The sequence below is a fragment of the Netta rufina genome, assembly GCF_964035555.1.
Source record: "Netta rufina genome assembly, chromosome: 1".
Taxonomy (NCBI): Eukaryota; Metazoa; Chordata; class Aves; order Anseriformes; family Anatidae; genus Netta; species Netta rufina.
Genome location: NC_140123.1, coordinates 190,894,645 through 190,912,824, shown reverse-complemented (window position 1 = coordinate 190,912,824; position 18,180 = coordinate 190,894,645). Strand labels below are relative to the sequence as shown.

The 18,180-nt window shown below is 43.8% G+C and overlaps 1 protein-coding gene across 1 annotated transcript in view; it reads right to left on the bottom strand.

The window, feature by feature from the left end:
- CELSR1 (cadherin EGF LAG seven-pass G-type receptor 1) overlaps positions 1–18,180 on the bottom strand; it is a gene marked incomplete at both ends in the record, with an annotated part of 158,969 nt that overhangs the window by 24,061 nt on the left and 116,728 nt on the right. Inside the window, 14 exons of the mRNA XM_084306525.1 lie at positions 54–221; positions 550–751; positions 1,912–2,055; positions 4,299–4,482; positions 7,099–7,308; positions 8,100–8,194; positions 9,957–10,058; positions 10,862–11,045; positions 12,272–12,392; positions 14,153–14,294; positions 15,083–15,257; positions 15,623–15,736; positions 16,036–16,221; positions 16,681–16,847. Of these exons, the coding sequence (XP_084162651.1) occupies positions 54–221; positions 550–751; positions 1,912–2,055; positions 4,299–4,482; positions 7,099–7,308; positions 8,100–8,194; positions 9,957–10,058; positions 10,862–11,045; positions 12,272–12,392; positions 14,153–14,294; positions 15,083–15,257; positions 15,623–15,736; positions 16,036–16,221; positions 16,681–16,847 (2,194 nt within the window). The remainder of the gene's footprint in view (positions 1–53; positions 222–549; positions 752–1,911; positions 2,056–4,298; positions 4,483–7,098; positions 7,309–8,099; positions 8,195–9,956; positions 10,059–10,861; positions 11,046–12,271; positions 12,393–14,152; positions 14,295–15,082; positions 15,258–15,622; positions 15,737–16,035; positions 16,222–16,680; positions 16,848–18,180) is intronic.

Below are 18,180 nucleotides of genomic sequence, written 5' to 3'. Positions count from 1 at the left end.
CTCTGCTACCGAGACAGTTGCCTTGCACAGCCTTAGAGAAAGCAGAGACATACGTGATGGAGTGATTCCAGAAGACACAGACAGGCTTCGTTCTCTCCTCCGTTTCCAGCATGGCATACTCCACTATGATGGGCTTTTCCACCAGATTGGGAGGAAGCTCCCTGTCACTGTGAATGGCTGTGCTCACTACGGGTGTATTGATAATAGGGCGGTTTGGTAATCTGCAGAAGGAGAAAAAAATCACAAAAATGAGCCAAACATTAAGATGCAAAGCACAGATTTGGAAGGTTCTGTAAATAAAAGATTTCCAGTTGCTTCAGCTCAGACAGAGAGGTAGTTGCACCATCAGCCTTTCACATAGCTGTGTTTCCAAGGCCTGTTGGCTCTACTGTTGCAGTTGGGCTCCTACAAGGTGCCAGAGGAGGACAAGAGACAGCACTGCAGTGAGAACTGCAGCACAGATGACATTTGGTTCATATAAAAGCAGCTCTGACTTCTCTGCATGCTCAGAGAAAGGCTGGACAATTCACAAAAAGGTTTAAAGCTCACCTCAAGCTCCTTCGGTCGGGATCATAATTTTCTGGCAGGAGATGTCCTAGGGACCGGTAGATAATGACCATGGCAACAGTATGATGGCTTGAGTCATCTGGGTGTCGCTTCCTTCTCTTTGCAAATGTGCTCTCAGGGCTTAGTGCATCACTGTTCACCTTGGAGGATAATTTTTGATTTGAAGGCTTCATTGTAGGTACTGCTATGGAATTAACACAAATATTAAATTCCTTCCACACAACATCAAAGCTATCACTGAAACTGGTAATTTTGCTTTGCAAAGATTCAGAAATATTTCCGTTGTTATAATGCTAAGTTTACAGCGCTGAGCATGCTCCTAATGTCACATTCTGTATTTTAATAAAATTTTAACACATTTCATGGTTATAAAACTAAATCAAATATCCATTGAACCGTGAATAAGCATTTTGCCTGACTACAAAATAAGCCATTTCTAAGCTAGAAGATCTGTAAGTACATAAATAATCCATGCATGATTTAGGGAGAACACTGAAACAACATCCATGTCATTATATTGCACATATTTATGACAGAACTAATGATAGTTACAAATACAATAGGTCACACAGGATTGCTGTGTGCTAATTCTTTTGTATAGTGAGCATCCAGTTTTGGCAAGAACCTCTTAAAATTCACATTCCTTTTTTTGTTACAGAAAGGATACTCCATGCAAGCAGGTGCCTCATTTCTGAGGAAGAAGACATACAGATGTACAAGTTTACTCATTATCGTGTATTATTTGCAAAAATGTTATTATTTCCCAATTCCAAGGATATTCAGCCATGGTACTTGTATAATTACTGCAGAATTACTCTCTATTGTCCCTTGTCCAAGATGCTGTGGTTTCCTCTCAACCATCTCCAGGTACTTCAGACGCATGGCAGGTACCCCATGGACTCCACAACGTGCCCCCCGTCCCCCTGCCCTACTCAGGACCTTTTTATTCGCTTTCAGGCTGCGACAGCGCAGCTCTGCTCCCAGCTGGGGATCCCCCACCTCCCACGCCCCCTCCTTCCATCTCTGCAGGGACCAGGGAAGGTGGCCGCGGGGGGAATGTCTTGGTGGGAACGGAGGCAGCGCATTTCTCTTGCCTCGACACGGCGGTTCGAGGGGCCGCCAGCGGGACCCGACAGACGAGTACAGCCAGTCATGCAGCCCCCCGCGCTCCCCTCGCTGCCAGCAGGCAAAATGCCTCAGAGGTATGCACAGCTGCTCCGGCCCTAAATAATGTTCGCTTGTGCAGGCAATCGCCCCGCTCTCACCCCAGTTCCACCACGACCAACCACGTGTCCTTGGGAGCTGGTCAAAGTTGCCACCCGAATGTCAGCAGAAGGATTTTACCTTTCCGGTCTGAAGGTCTGAACAGCGTATCTGGGAAGATAACAGATGATTCCAGATCTTTTGGATAATCTTCCTTAATCTCATGAAATCGTGGTATTCTAGCTCCCGTAAAATTAGACTTGTCAAAGATGTCAACAGCAATAACTGAAGGAAAAAAAAAAAAAAGTTTGACATAAAACTCACTTTAATTCTTTCAAATGTAATATTGCAACAAAACGGAACATGACTGAAGGGGTAAAATATCTCCACAACACAGAGAAGGGATTTAAAACCCGCAATATAGAGTCAAATCTCTCTCAATTAATGCTTTGAATGACAACTAAAAGTCTGTGTGTCACCATTGATAAATTTATAAAATCACTAATTTATATGGATTGTGTAGGCAAAGAAAAGGCATGTACAGCCCAGTACTGCAAACATTGGAAATAAAAGTGGTATGTTCCAATATCAGACTTGCTTCTGCGGGGAAGGCCAGATCTGCTGCTTCAGGAATATACTTTTTCTACATCTGCTTATCTGATTTTGCAGTTTAAAGAAAACAGCCTGGATTTTACCTGCGAATACTCCTTAGTCCTCCAGCTCCCTTTCCTCTACGCTAACAGTTATTCTCTGGCTCACCTCATCAGCTCTGGCTGCTGTCTAACTGCCAAAATATTTAAATGCGGCTGAGTTGGCTTGAACTTTCCCATTTATGAAAAGTCACCGAGTGCCAATTTAGATGTTATAATAAAAGTGAGAAGCTGGAAGTCCTGGGGGTAACCCTACACCAATAGCTGTGATCCATAGCAAGTTCCTATATGAAGAAATATCCAAGTTAAGATCTGCAAATTCCCATTCCTTTCCTAGTCCCTAAATAACTCCCAGATGAGCCATTAGGAAACTCCATTAACACCAAGTTCACCTGGAAAAACTGTTCAAACGAAAACAGAACCCTTTCAGTGCAGGGTTGCCTCATCCCTCCCAAGCTCATGACTTTTTACACAGGAAGAGCTGGTCAAAGAAATCAGGGTTTACAACCTGCAAGAAATTCTGGGGTTTGTTTTCATCTCAGTTCAGTTAAAACACTGAACACATGTTTTTCTGAATGTGAAGATAAAACCATTTTGATTCTGATACTCCTAAATGAAAAGGAAATCTTTTGCTTTGGTTTATCAAAGAGAATCAAAGTATTTGAATTTGGCTCAGTTCAACAACAATCCTTCTCCCCTGGAGTCGATGCAGGACTTTATCATAAACTTTGTAGTTTGACTGCCTCATGCCTCTGCTTTCCTCTGGAAGCTGGGATACGCTGACTCCCATGCTGAGCTCTGCCCATGTGTGGACACAAAGCCCTCTGGACAAGGTTTGTAGGCAAAGGTGAATTTGCTTCCTATACCAACTGGTGTAGTTGGGAAAATCAGGCAAGCTTTTGCTCTTTCTTCAGGTCTGAAAACACAAGCTGAGGTTGATAATAATTCAGACCACCTGTGAAAGAAAAACAGAACTGCAGAGCCATGGAAATGCTGCTTGGGAGTGACCTCTGAAGGTCATCCAGCCCAGCCTCTCAGAGCAGAGCTGTCACCAACACCCGACCAGCTCAGACTGTTGGTGCCTGGGGAGAAAATGGAATAGAGAGGGAACAGGAGAAGGGGAAAGAGGCAGACCAGGCTGTGATTGCTGTGTTTGACTTGCAGATGTACTGTGGGGACATCTGTGAAGTATGTTACAGCCCTGAAAGTGCAGGTACTGCTATTAGGGGAGGCATTTACTGTGATCGGTAGGGAAAGAGTCTTGGTATGTCTGATGTTTACTTCTCAGTTGAGACCCATTGAGGATTTATTGGACCCCAAGGATCTTGCTCTGGCGATGGGTTTTGCAAGGCTGGGAGGGGTGTTTGAAAGCTTGGATGGATGATTCTGAGAAAATATCTTTCAGCACAGGAACTTCTACAGAACGTGAGTTTGTGGATAGGTTTCAGGTTGGTAATGTGGTATATGATCAATAGCAGATTTTCATTTGTTTGTTTTTGCAGAGTAGTAATTCTTCAGGAGGTGGTGTGATGATTCTTAGAAACACATGACCCAGTACGTTCAACTGTAGCAGGTGGTCTCAAAAGGCATCACCTTTACTTACAAACTTTGTCCACCCTATCGTCTGGAAACCATTGTGCCAGGCACAGTAGTGGCACAGCCCAAATGGAAAGCAGATGAGACATCTCCCAGAAAGCCCCCACGGCAACTGAGAGGTATGGATCAAGGCTCAATTGACTTGAAACAAATGCACTGATTAAATCAGAAAGTTCAACGTTTTTGTTTCTCAGTGGGTACTATTAAAAATAGTTAGTACTTCTGTCTAGAACACTTTTAAAGCACTAATACAAAACAGGCGTTTTCAACACGGATACTTACTCATGTTAGTGGCAACGATGACAAAAGGTCTCATGTAGGTTTTCTTCATGTTCTGGGCCACGTTGTTGAAATAATCCTCGTAGTGTCTCAGCAGGTGAGCTGTGCCACCCTCTGTTCGCTGAATGTGTTCCCACTGCTCCTTATTGCTGGGATCCAGTAGGGCACTGCCCACTTTGATAATGTTCTGAGAAGCAAAGGACAAACGTAAATTATGAGGCAAACAAAGCACTGGATTCTGAGTAAGGAAGATTGAAAATGATTGGCGTTACTGCCCCAGGTGAGTGTATAATGAAATATTTTAATGTAGGCACATTTTTCTTGCTCTTGACCATGTCCAAGTGGCTTCTAAAGATCTCCAAGGAGGAGACCCCACAGCCTCTCTGGGCAGCCTGTGCCATGCTCAGTCACCCACACACCACAGAAGTGCTGCCTGATGTTTATAGGGGACCTCCTGTGTTCCACATTGTGCCAATTGTCTCAGAGAGATGAGAGACAAGAAAAGCAGAGTGCTTGGTATGTACACTACAGAACTTACCTAGGGAATTGAAAATAATGGGATGTTAAAACCAAAAAAAAAAAAAAAAAAAAAAAAGCCACTGATAGAAGTACTGTTTCCTCTTCTATTTTTTTCTAATTTATTGACTGGATTCTTGGATAATTATGTGAATTTCCATGAAGAATAACAAAAGCAAATATTAACTTGCATTTACACATAAGACAAATTATGTTGTTCTCCTCCTGTATTTACATTTCTCCCCCATGTTTATGTTTCTTACAAACGCGTTTAATAAGGAGGTCCTAGATGAGGACCTGCAGCTTCTGCTCTTTGTTATGAGAATATTCAAAGGAAGCCTAAAGAAGAATGGAAGAACAAGACAAAAAGAACCCCCAAAATAGTGTTAAGTGGCTTAAATGGGAAAGGTACAGGGTTTAAATGGGAAAGGAGCAGTATTTAATCTTGGTATACACATGGACTACATTGTTGTGTTAAAATCCAATTCCTAACTAAGGTAAAATTAATTAATTATCATCAATAAATGATGATAGAATTAATCACCTCAAGCTCTACAGTAGCAGAGGTAAGTATCTGGATGTACATAACCCTTCATTTAGAAGCAGACAGGGAAAGTGCTGTATTCCCTAAGTATTCCCTGAAGCTGCAAGCTTGTATTTTGGATAAAAAAGGCTGCCTTTATCTAGGATGAGAAGCACTACATGGTTCCCCAGGAACGAGGAGACACATGCTGTACTTGGTACCAGGCCTCCTCACCGCTTGTGAATGTTATTTATGTTTTTTGGATCTGTTATATTTTTCAGGCTTCTTCCAAAGACTATTAAAAAAAAATCCTTTTTCTCATGAGCATTACTGATTAGTTTTCAAATTCTTGACCTACCCTAAAAATATTTAGGGAGTTTTTGAAAACATCATCCGTATGCATTTTAGTGCCAAGTGCAGAGAATAATAAATTAAAGCAGGCTCCTTTTTTTACTTTTGTTCTTATTTTTTCTTAAGAAAGCATGTTAAAAACTCAGTTCCTTCTCAAGATCTGAATAGGGGAGTTCATTCACCCCGGAGCCAACAGTTTGTCAGCAAACGGTCTCCTTATGGAAGGAAACATGGAATCTCTTCAAACCTGGTTTATCTAAGATGATAAATGTTTTCGAAGTTCTTCATTGTCTGTTGACTGCACAGCCCAAGACACCAAGGGATTTTCTTAGCCATGTTCCCATCTACTCCCACCTCACGGGGAGGTGGCGCAGCTCCCTGGCTTCCTGGTGCATCCTGGTTCTGCACAAGGTCTCCGAGTTCACCCTAACATCTGCCAGAGCTGGCTGGTTCCACTGGAGCCCCTGGAGTGGTGAGCTAGGTGTAGCACGCCTTTGGAGGGAGCCAGCCCACCTCTGGCCGGCACGAAGGCTGGTCTTAGCCCAAGGAGGGTTGCTCCAGCATCCCTATGCTGGCACAATTCCAGCTTGGGCTCTGTATTGTGCCACGGTTGGGATCTTGGGAGCAGCATTGCCAAATGTGGGCAGCAATATCCTGTACTGCATGCGGGATTGAGGGGAGCTCTGCCAGGCTGAGCACAGGACATCTCACCTGGTCACAGAAAAAACACAACTTCCTCCATGTCTGACATTTTTCCACCACAACAACAGGTTCCCCCTGTCAAAGAGGGTGCTACAGCTTGTTCTCTACACCTCACCAGGTCTTTGGTAATAACTGGGTCTTTCATGAAGGTACTGACTAGCAGAAGCCTTCTGGCATGCATTTCCAGTATTTGCATGTGCCTGTATCACTTAAAATTTCAATATAGTTTGGAGTCTCTTTCAGCATACCAACTGCTTAACAGATATGATTCGAGTGTTTCCAAAGTTGAATTGTAAAAAAACTTCAGAGTCAGTAGCTGGCTCAGATTTCACTACATATTTAAATTAAAATGATCAAATTAGGCAGGTTTCCCAACAAAATTAAATACAGTAGACAAAACCAGGACTATCCAGGAATAGTACATCAACTTGATTAGTTTTTAATTTGAGGAATTTTACTTTTGGATGTTAATATTATGCGATTTATTGTAACAGTGCTTTCTACACATGATGTGCTTTCTTCACACATGATGCATAACCAACTTCCCACTCTAAATTGAGAAGACTGACTCATTTGTGAGACAGGTTAGAACAATTACATAACGTTCACTCCTTCTTGGTCTAAGACAAATTCAATTATCAGTTTTCAATTCTCACACAACTTTTCAGGGGAACTGTAAAGGCTGAGCACAGTGCATACTATCGCTCTTACCTCATTGAATTCCACATCCCTCGTGGCCGCCAGGTCAAACCCTTGCTGCTGGCTCTCATACTTTAGGACCCGGATCATCATCTGGTAAGCTGTCCTCACATCATTGCCATACAAGCTGTGGGTGTATTTGGTGGCGTTCTGCAACACTCTCACAATCCGTATGGTTTTGTCTCCATCCAGCTTGGTCTCATTGCGATGTAACTTCTCATTCTGAACCAGAGACAAGAATGAAGGAAAAAAAAAACAACAACGTGTGATTTATGTATGTATGTATGTATTTATTTATTTATTTACACTCTAGTTACAGAGACATTCTTCATTTAGGGAACTTCGACACAAAAGTGTCATCTGATCCAAATGGTGCTTGTCTTGAGGAAGGGTTGATAGGACAGCTCAATGGAAAATGTAACTCAAGAGCCAGAAAAGCACAAAGGTCCAGATGGGAAATGAGAGGGTCAAGGATTTGGTCAAAGGATGGAGTTCAGGGACTTCAAACTGGAGTCTTACAGATGATCATTTATAAAATAAAGACAGAAACTATAGGATGTCTTATGAAGTGTAAATATTAAAAACATGTTTATTAGTGCTGAGAAAAATTAAGCAACAGGTGAGCAACTAGAAACAAGGTAAAACAAGAAAATAAAGAAATGTCTTTAAATTCAAGGAAAAATTACAATGGATCACTGGAAAAAAAATGATCATTGTGCTGGATTATTATCTATGTAAATCAACGCTGTCCATATGAAGTCAATGACAACATGAAAATTCATATCAAATAGGGATTTGGACTACACTGTTAATAGTTACTGGATGCTACAGTGCACACCTCAAAATATGGTTATGGGGTTATCAAGAATAAATATATCCTTTCCAGACTTCACTAGATTGGAGAAACAGTAGATCTCATTGTGTTCTGGGTGTGTTCATTATATGCAAACACTGCTGGGTCCTGACAGGCTGATCAGACTCTGGAGGACTAAACACAAGAAAACACAGCTTACCATGATTTTAAGATCCACAAAAGTGTTGGTGGTACAGTTGAAAAGCTCGGGAGGCAGCCAGCCTTTCTCAATGTTACAGTGGCGAACGGCATTTCCTGAAGGAGACAATGCATGAATAGTAAATAACATCCTGAATTGCTCTGGATAAACCTTCATAGATTTCTATTTTCAGATTTCTTAGCGATATACACATACTTCCCTTCCCAAACTGGCATTCCTTCCTGAGAAAAGTTAAAAGTTAGACAAGCTTCAGATCCACGCAACCACTCTCAGCCACCCTGCCCCAATGTTCTGTAACAAATTCACCAATTTATTTATATCAAACATGAGAATGACTGTGCATTTCCTAAATATTTATGAAAACATAACCCTGCTCAGATTTCTGTGCAATAGCCTGTATAGGAAGACCACCCCAATAAATGCTATTTTCATGTCAAAACATGCTGGTGCCTTCACACACAGCGCGCAGTAGACACTTCAGCCAACACAAATAATTTCCTTTTGCCACTTGTGAGTGGTTTGTGAGCGGCCTGCTGTTTAACCTACTATATTTTACTATTTGTCAAATCATTTTAAAAGGTGATTCTTGGCTGTGAATCCTTCAAAACGAATCGCAAGTTATCAAATTCAAAACTAACATTGTGCTAGTTAACTTTGGATACACATTGCATGTGTCTAAGCAATGTAATTACTACTATCTAAATAACAGAACTGTAACTGATAGAACAATATCTAACTATATTAATTCTTTTCCATGAATACACATTCAAGCCTCAAATTCCTAATTGAATATTCATTATTATAAAGCTGACTTTCTTTGAATTCACTGTAAAACATATTCTGTAAAATTTACTTAAAATGTGCATCCTAAGAGCATCCCTGACTGCTATTTGCTAGAAGAGACACTGGCGTCAACCACAGGAACAGTGCGCATTTAGTGAGAAAGCTTATTTTAATTCAACTTTAAGGTGTTTAGCAATGCAAATACTGTCTAATTAAAAAAAAAAAAAAAGTGTGGGGAGAATTTTACATCTTAAAATCTTCAGAAGTGGAACTTGGGTGACCATGACTCTTCTGAACTCCTGCATCCTCCCAAGTAATAATTGGAAAAGTTACACAGTCATTGTAATTCATTGAACCTGAAGAGTGCAGGTAAGAGTTCCTGGGTCTAGAAATTAGACAGAATTTTGTTTCTGACAGAAGAGCCTTAGGAAAAGATTGTGAACACTTGTTTCCAAAAATCTGCTTTGGTTTTCTGTAAGATAAATGTTTTCAGGGACATGCATGAAAAAACAGATTGCTATTCATTCACAGTACAAAATGACACAGCTCATATGCTCGGTAAAATACGTCTTTCAGGCATGTGAATTATGGTTTGCAGAAAAGATATCTGGCAGAAAAACGCAAGTTCTGCTGTACCTCTTAGCACTGCTAGTCTGCAATGCCAATAAAGTGATCACCATGCAAACATTTTTCATCATTTTATCTTTGCCCAGAGGAGCTGTGTTGCTGGAGATGATGTGTAAGTCACTAGAAACTAAAAGTTACATTGGTAAGAAGTGTTTGAACAACAGTAACCAGAATATTGGACTGTGCTTTTCTGAAAATGCGGATACAGAATTTCTGTTCTTTGTGTGTGTTTACCTGCTGCACTTTCGTATTTATATTTTGGATATTTCAAATGTATTTTAACAGTTCTTGAGTTTCAGCTAAAGTTTTGTCCTTGTGACATGCATAAGCTATGTGGTAATCTCTAGACTCAATGAATTAACACCATTCCCTATGCACACATTTTTTGCTGTTCCCCCTGTGCCCACATGTAGATAAAGCAGTTAATGTTTTACCCAGGGAACTTACCCACTGATCCCTTAGGACACGGCACGGCAGCTGGCTGGCCAAACTTGGTCTGTGGCCACCAAATACCAGCCTCGAAAGCTTTGGGACACCCATTATAAATTACTGAAAGCAGAAGAAGAAATGATGCAATTTTTCGGAGAAGACTAAATCACAGAGGAACAACTAGAAGGTATTCCAGATTGCCAAAGGGACCTTCCAACCATTTCCAAGCCCCAATAGGATGCTTGCTCTTTGCAGCGCCTCCCAAGCTTTAGCCCATCACCTGCTCCTGGTTCAGCAGCACAGTTGGACAGGTACAGGCATAGGAGACCTCAGGGTGATTATGGGGCTCTGCATCTTGGTTCTGCATCTCTCTGCCTGATCCTTTATTGTGGGAACACATTTCCCCATCATTTCACCCACACGCTGCGGTGAGATGACTGCTGCAGCAGCTTTGTGCTGATCGCAGGTGGAGGGTGGGCGGGTGAGAGGACAGGCAGGACAGGCAAGGCAGGGAAGAAAGGCAGCTGGAGTGTGGCACAGGACGTGAGGGCTCTCACCCATCTCATCAGCTGTGGCACAGCCACATTATTCTGTACTGGTAGATGAAGTCAGGCTTCTTGCAAAATTAGGATTAGGGTGTTTTGCTGTTTCCCTCTAAGCTAGCTATATTTCCACTTGATGGAAATATGAATTATTTTTTCCTTTTTTTTTCCCCAGCCCCTGTGAGTCATACTGGCACAAATTTAGGAGAAGGGGTGCAGATTTAAGCTACTGCACTCCCATTGCCCTGCTAGAGCCACCCCACTGGTCTCACAGGCACCCCAGCAGGCAGCAGCACACCCAGCACTGCGCTCCCCACATCTCCCCACTGCCCTCAGCTCCAATCCTGCAGCCCCAGCCCGGCACTGCTGGACGGGGTGTACCTTCACAGCCCTTCAGGGTGACTTCGGCAAAGGGGTTGTCGCAGCGGTTGCACTGCCGCCCTATGACTCCGGGTTTGCAGGGACACTGCCCCGTCTCCATGTCGCAGGTGCGCGTGTGGGAGCCCGAGGGGAAGCAGTCGCAGGGATAGCAGGTGTCGCTGCTCTGTGGCCGGTAGTAATTCGCCTAGAGAAGCAGAAAAGGACAGACGACGAGGTATTTTACTTGTATCCCAAATATAAGCATTTGCTCGTGTTTCTGAAATGCTGGTCTAGCAGCACGTGCTTCATAAAAGGGCTCATTGAGCCGAGCACAGGATAATGATGGTGTTGCAATTAACAGAAAACATAACGTTTGACCATTCTTTCTGCTAGCCCATAGTTATCTCACTGTGTTGGGCAGACTGAGCACAGCAGGGGTTGCTGGGCTGCCCAGGCCCAGGGCACAGGCTGCTGATTGCAGTGGGGGCGCAGGGCCCACATCTCTCATTATGTACTTGCTGCCTGTGCCCAGCGAACACATTCTTGAAGGATCTGCAGTTTTCTCTGCTTTGCAGTTCGACTCCTGCCTAGCATGGAGAAGCCAGGAAGAAAACTTCTTGCACTGTCCATTTATGTCGCATGTACAGGGCAGGGAGAAATCAATGATCGTGTATTCAAATTGCATCTGCAACTGCTTTTGATCTGCGGAGTTACACGATTACACGAGACAATGGTGCTGGCACCCCGCTGACTCGATTTAACGCAACAGTTGCTGTGTGTCCTGCTGGCATTTAGGAAAGAAGTGCTGGGCCAGATTCACTGCTGCTGGTTCAAATAGGCAGGACTTCTCTGAGGTCACGCAAATCTATTGTAAAACCTATTGTGGACAGCCCATTGTAAAACCTCCAGGAGGGAGGCGCCTCCCTTCCCTACTCTCTGCTCCATCCCCATATGTCTGCAAAAAGCCTTGAGAGAGCAGTCCCTGAGGAAAGTGTTCAACCTCTTATTTTATTCAACTCTTCCAAGCTGCGAGGTCTTTGCTGACCTGCTGCAGACGACAGCTTCACCCAGCCAGCCCAAGCTGCTGCCCGGAGATCGCTTGCTTGTGACACAAAACCCACCACCAGCATTCCTCTCCGCCCAGGTCTGATCTCCCCCAGTAAATCAGGCTGCACTTCAGAGAGAGATCAGAGCCAGGCTTTCCTTCTCTCCGTTTTGCTTTACAAAGGCAAATAAGATAAGGGCTGCACAGTATGATTTGGTGAAGGGCAGTGCCAGCAAAATGTTTTAGGTAAACATTAACTGTGGTGTGCACATATAGGATACAAAGCACAGCTCTGTATACTTTGTCTGGGTTGCTGCAGTTATTAGTGATGTAGTTACTTTTTAAGCTAAAGAATTTTTTACTTCAGACTGCTGCTTTTTGCTTACCTTGCAGTGGCATTCCCCATTGGTCTTATTGCAATCAGGATCAAACCCTTTACTCGTCTCACAATTACACGGGCCGCAGATAGGATTTCCCCACCAGCCTCTGGGACAAGGCAAGTCAATCCTATAAAAGAAAATCACATCCAGAGAAAGTTCTTTTAAGATTCCTCTTAAAAGGTGGGAAAAAAGAGCTTTGGGCCAAATCTGCACTCAACTCCACCAGCTTATAGGGTGCAACGTACCTCACTGCAGCAGCCAACACTTTATATATGTGTGCGTGTGTGTTCACTGTAATAATAAAGATAAAGAATATCAGTTCTACAAAAGCCTAGCGGGAATACTTCTCTAAAAGGTTTCAGGACCGGCTCATCTTTTTAAGGTGTATACATCTATAAGAGCAAACTGTTCCTTCCTCTAGGAGAGGGTGATGGCACCCACGTTGCCTCCTGGAAGCAGTCCCTGGTCCCAGCAGCCCCATGGCTGGGCGCTGATGGGGTCAGCACTGGCTGGGGCAGGCTGGACAGCCCATGCCAGGCTGTGCTAACCCTCCAGCAGCCCATGCCCTGTCCCTAACTTACCCATCGCCACCAGCACAACCTCAGGCTGTTTCCCCAATGCTTTACACCTACGTGAGGGCTGCTGTCTGGTTTTGTCCCCTCCCTATGCATTCCTGCCCCATGGTGCAGGAAAAAGCAGGTACAGCAAGCCAGAGGCTGGGCATCAACCCAAAAGCTGAAACATAAACCCTTGGTTTTGCTGGTTCTTTTTCTCCAGAATAAACTTCTGAGCAGGTTTGTCCCACAGCCACTGCTGCCAAGGATGCCCTGGGGTGGGATGAGGTAGTGATCAAGGGAGCCTGATGGCTGGAAGTGCATCAAGATGTAGCCTGAAGGATGATGCTGCCGAGGCTGCCCTCAGCAATAATGCAGAAAGGAATCCCTTCCCTGCTGTTCACCTACAGGGAGAAAAGCTGCTCACTGTCTGTTCCAAAGACCACACTGAATTTTGTTTATGGTAATTGCTTGCCTTGTACTTCTATGCTTTATAATACAGGAAAAAAATCAGCAATGCTGCACTTGACATGAAGTCAGCAGATAATGACAAGGGACTACTTCTCTTTGTTGTTAATCCAGAGGAGTGACAGACGAATCTGGCAACAGCAATGTCAGTGTTTGCAAGCCCACACAACAAAAGGCAGAGGAAGAAGCTTGCAGTTTTCAAAGGGAAGGAAACAACATCACATGAGCTATTCCTAAATGTGTAGACAAATGCCCTCAAATGAATGATGTGCATTCATTTGCACATCATGAATGGCCCACATTAGAGCAAATCAAAATGCCATCTTGGGGATAGGGCTGGTTGCTGAATGCTTATCTGAGACCAGGAAGCTGCTGATGAGGGAATCTGCACGTTTCCACCACACAGAGACAGGGCACAGACCTCCTAGGCTGTCCAGAAGACATAGATTTTTGCCAGCCCAGGGTCCAGAGCCAATCTCCAAAGCCATTTTATGTGGCCAGGCCACTAAGTGGGTGCATTGATCTCTGAGCGTGTTGGGGCAGCTGAAGGGGAAGCTCAGAGCCAGCTCTGGCCAAGCCTACCAACAGGTATGGGTTAGAGGCCATGCTGTGTAACACAGCACAATTGGTCTAGCCCCTGAACTGCTCATGAAGAAAAGTGGCCCCTGAGTGTATGGAAGTTTGTCTGGTATCTGGGAAGAGAGCTTGGGAGCACCGAAGGACAGGGGGCCTGCAAACACCATCTACTAGGAACACGTGAAGTAGAACAGGAAAGCTAACTGAAGCATAAAAGAAATTGATGGACTGCTCCCTTAGGAGGAGAGGCAGCTGGGAGGATCAAGGAACCAAAGAATAATTCTCCTACTTGCTCTCGCAGTACTGCCCGTAGTAGCTCTGTCCACATTCGCAGGTGTAGCCATGGGATGAGCTAGGTTTGTGCACACACGTGGAGACATGCTCACATGGGTTCAGGTTACATACATCAACACAGTCTCTTCCAAAGTACCCTGGGGAGACAAGGTCATAAAATTACAGCAACCATTGTAATTTACGATTTGCATGTCTCTAAACGACCATCTATTTTATGCTCATACACTAATAACACATCTTCAATAATCAGTAGATTCTCCCTGAGATACTGTCAGAAGAAGGTACTCTTTTCCCTCTCAGCCAAAAATATAGTGGGCTGTTCTTTTCGACAGCCTGTTAACATGCTTCAGGCACCCTTGTGTCTCTGGTTCCCAATTTTATATTCAGGGCATGTGTTACAAATAGTTTTGTATTCTCTCCCTGCACGTACGGGAGGTGACTGTGCTGGGTGCTGACAGCATGTGCTGGCTACATGCACCAAAACAGAGAAAACATTCAAAGTATCTCGATTAGGATGCAGGCTGTGAGACTGAAATCCAACAGCAGAAAAGGCTGGGAAAGAAAAAGGGAGAAAAGAAAAAGAAAAGAGAAGAGAAAGAAAAAGAAAACAGAAGAAAAGAAGAAAAGGGGAAGTGCACAGAAAGAGCCGTTTGGACCAGAAACTGTCTTTCTGTTTGGTTGACACATTTCATAGAACAAATGATCCTTAGCCCATGACTGTAGTTGCAAGGGTGGTACAGTAGGGCAAAGAAGGATTGGATGCTGATTGGAAGGAGAAGAAGCACTAGATGAGCACCACCAGCAGCAGCAGGAGGTGGCAAAGTGCTTGCAAAACATCCTGCCACGGTGGCTGCTTCTCTTCTGATGAGCTCAGGGAGATGGGATCCAGCTCCTGTCTGAGTGCACGGGGCGGTCAGTGGGTTACCTGGGTCACACACACAGGAGTAGCTGTCCCAGTCGTCGCTGCAGTAGCTGTGCTGGGGACACGGATTGGAGTCGCAGGGGTTATCCACTTCACAGCCCTCCTTCACGTTGATCTTGATAGCCTGTTTCATGTTGAGTGTGGCTATATTTGTAGACGTCTCTCCCATTCTTACTCCCTGGTGACAAAAGACAATTATTTTTAATTTAGAGTCCTCATTCTGGATACAGTACGATGTGTTTCACTACTTCCATTAATCCTTGAGGCTGCATTTTACAGAAACATCACCTGATCAGTCAAAACCAGATTTTTTTCAAATGCTTGTCTCTGATTAAATCAAATAAGCAAAAGAAAAGGGATGTTGCTGTGTGAGAGTAGATTTGTACCTGGGAAAGTGGGCAGACTTTACTATTTTGATTCTAAGGTATTTTGATGGAGGAAACAGAAATATTTGGGGAAGGATTAAAAAAGAAAAAATATGCATTTTCATATGGGTATTTTCTTAGAAGATCAACATTTGCTTCTATTATTCTCATTTCCTACCTGCATACAGCCATAAAACCCCTGCTGAACAGAGATTTGGTCACCAGAGACACCTCCCACAATGATGCTTTTCATTTTTAGCCCGGGTAGTTGATTTCCAATTTGCACAGTGCTCTGTTGAGGAAAAGGACAGTTGATTAGCAGCACTATCATCCTCTGCAACACAGACAGCTACTTTCTCTAGTGATGGAGCCAAGCAGTAGCCGACTGTACATCACGGAAAAAAGTATTGAAGAAGTGAGGAGCTTGGATATCTGCATTTGTTCACAAGATGTATTATCATTAGGTTTAATATATAACTTCTTTAGGCACTAGTCACTGCAGAACATTTCTCAGAGCATAAGTATTTGTCCACAGTCTCCTTACAAAATATTTCTGTAGTGCTTAGTGGCAAAGTTATAATGCTGCCGTACCTGGTACATCCCATAGTCCAAGGACATGACGGCCAGGTACTTGATGTCTTTTCCATCTTTAGCACTCTTTAGCTCGATTAATAAATGATGCCATTCCCCATCACTGACTCGTGTCTGGGTCATCTTCAAACTAGCAACCTGGCTCAGGCCACTGTACACTTCAAACTGCACATAGTTGTTCAGTATCTGTTGGGAAAAAAAATCATGTCTATTCTTTGTGACATGGTTAGATTTAGTGGGACAGAAGACAAGATAAAAACCATTTCCTTAGAAAACCCCAAAGGAAAAGAATACAATAAAAAAAAAAAAAAAAAAAAAAAAAAGAGAGAATACTTGCAATAACTCCTTGTATAATTTCAGACATTCAGTTTCAAACTTACCCTACTGGGGGGTGAGGGAGAAGACAACAGAGACATTCTTTTCATTTGTATTAATGCACACTACTAACTTTGTTTAGGAAACCTTAAACCACAGAATTTCAAGTTTAGAATGATCAAAAGTAGAAGGCTGAAGAAATCATTTGTATTTACTGATGAGCATTTAGCAGAGTGGATGAAGCTGTGTAGTTCATGTGGCCGTATCCACTGATAGGGATGGGGGAGAATCTCTTACTACTTTTCTAAGCATAAAAGGCCACATTTCTACCTGGATGTTGATCTTGGATGCAGCTCCAGCATTTGCTTGCATTAACATGCCATTGACTTTCCGGGTTCTGAACATCAGCCCAATGTACCACGGCACAGAGATGGTAATGTCAAGGTCACTCCAAATGATGATGCTCTCTCCACTGAAACGCTGAGGAGAAGGCATTACTGTAAAACAAAAAAACATGACAGAAACACTTTATATCCTTCAGGACAGAGGTTAAGAGTAGAAATAACATGGTATCACAGTGGTGGCACGAGGCAGCACCTCCACACTGCTACTGCATTATAGAGGCGAGAGACGTTCCTAGAAAGGCAAGCTTTGGGATCTCTGCTGATAGATTTCTGCTGGTGAGTGGGTGGACAAAGCAGGAAACGCGAGGCCAAAACTTGCTGCAGATGCTTTCAACATATCCTTGATTACCTGCTTCTAATTAACAGATTAAACGCAGAGGAAAAGGCTCTGAGGCAACAGGAAATATAAATTAATTATAAATAAGCCGGGGCCAAATTATTCAGCTGTCTCAGCTATGTGGTCTTTTTGCAGGGAGAAAGCTCGTGAGGAGTCACCAGAGCCATCTGCCTTAGACATCTCGAGCTGATAGCTGAAGTGTTGCCCTGATGTCTAACCCTGCATGAGCATGTGGTGGCTTTGGTGTGGGATCTGCAGCCAGGCAGCTCCTGAGTGATGTCCTCGCTTCCAGCAATGGTGCAGCAGCTTTTTCCAAGTGGAAGCTGGCCCCTTCACCCAGGGATAGGTGCAGGAAGCCTCAAGGAACACCTGCTCAGGCTTCCACAAACACAAGCGGGGGCATGGGGTGGGACAACTAAAGCATGGCCTGGTCTTGAAATCCACAGAGCAATTTAAAAGTTATCCATTGTACATAGACCACAGAGTCACAGAGGGGGGCCGGGGCACACCTTCCCCTGCTTCTAAAAGAGAAATCTCTGTCCCCCAGAGCTTTGGCCTCTGGCATCCCCCCACCTCCGGCCCTTCCCCATGCCTGGGACTGAGGCGCTGCAGGTGCCAGTGCCCCCAGATGGGACCTGATCAGCTCTGTCACCTCAGGGAGGGGGACACGTGCTTCAGAGCATCCTCCTGCCACCAGCAAGGCAGTGATGCAGCAATGCGAGCTGTCTGCTCAGGGCTTGTCACTTTGAAGTGCTGCCTGTGTATCTACATAGACATTAAGAGACTCCTACATTTTAAAGGTCAACAGAGAGGGGGACCTTGGAAACACGCTGCCAACACACACCACACACACACACACGCAATGTGTTCAATCAAAGAAAAACCCAGCAAAACTGAAAGTGCTGGTGCTCAGCAGAGGCTGCCTTCTTGCCAAGGAAGTGGTGATTAAAAATGCACATTCAACCCCGGTCTGAGTCAAAGCCTAATAAAATCAGCGGGATTCTTTCCAGTGATTTAAGGGGGCTTAGGATCAGGCATTTTTACTATAAACAAATTACTAAATACTGCCAAGTTCTGTGGAACTCCTTT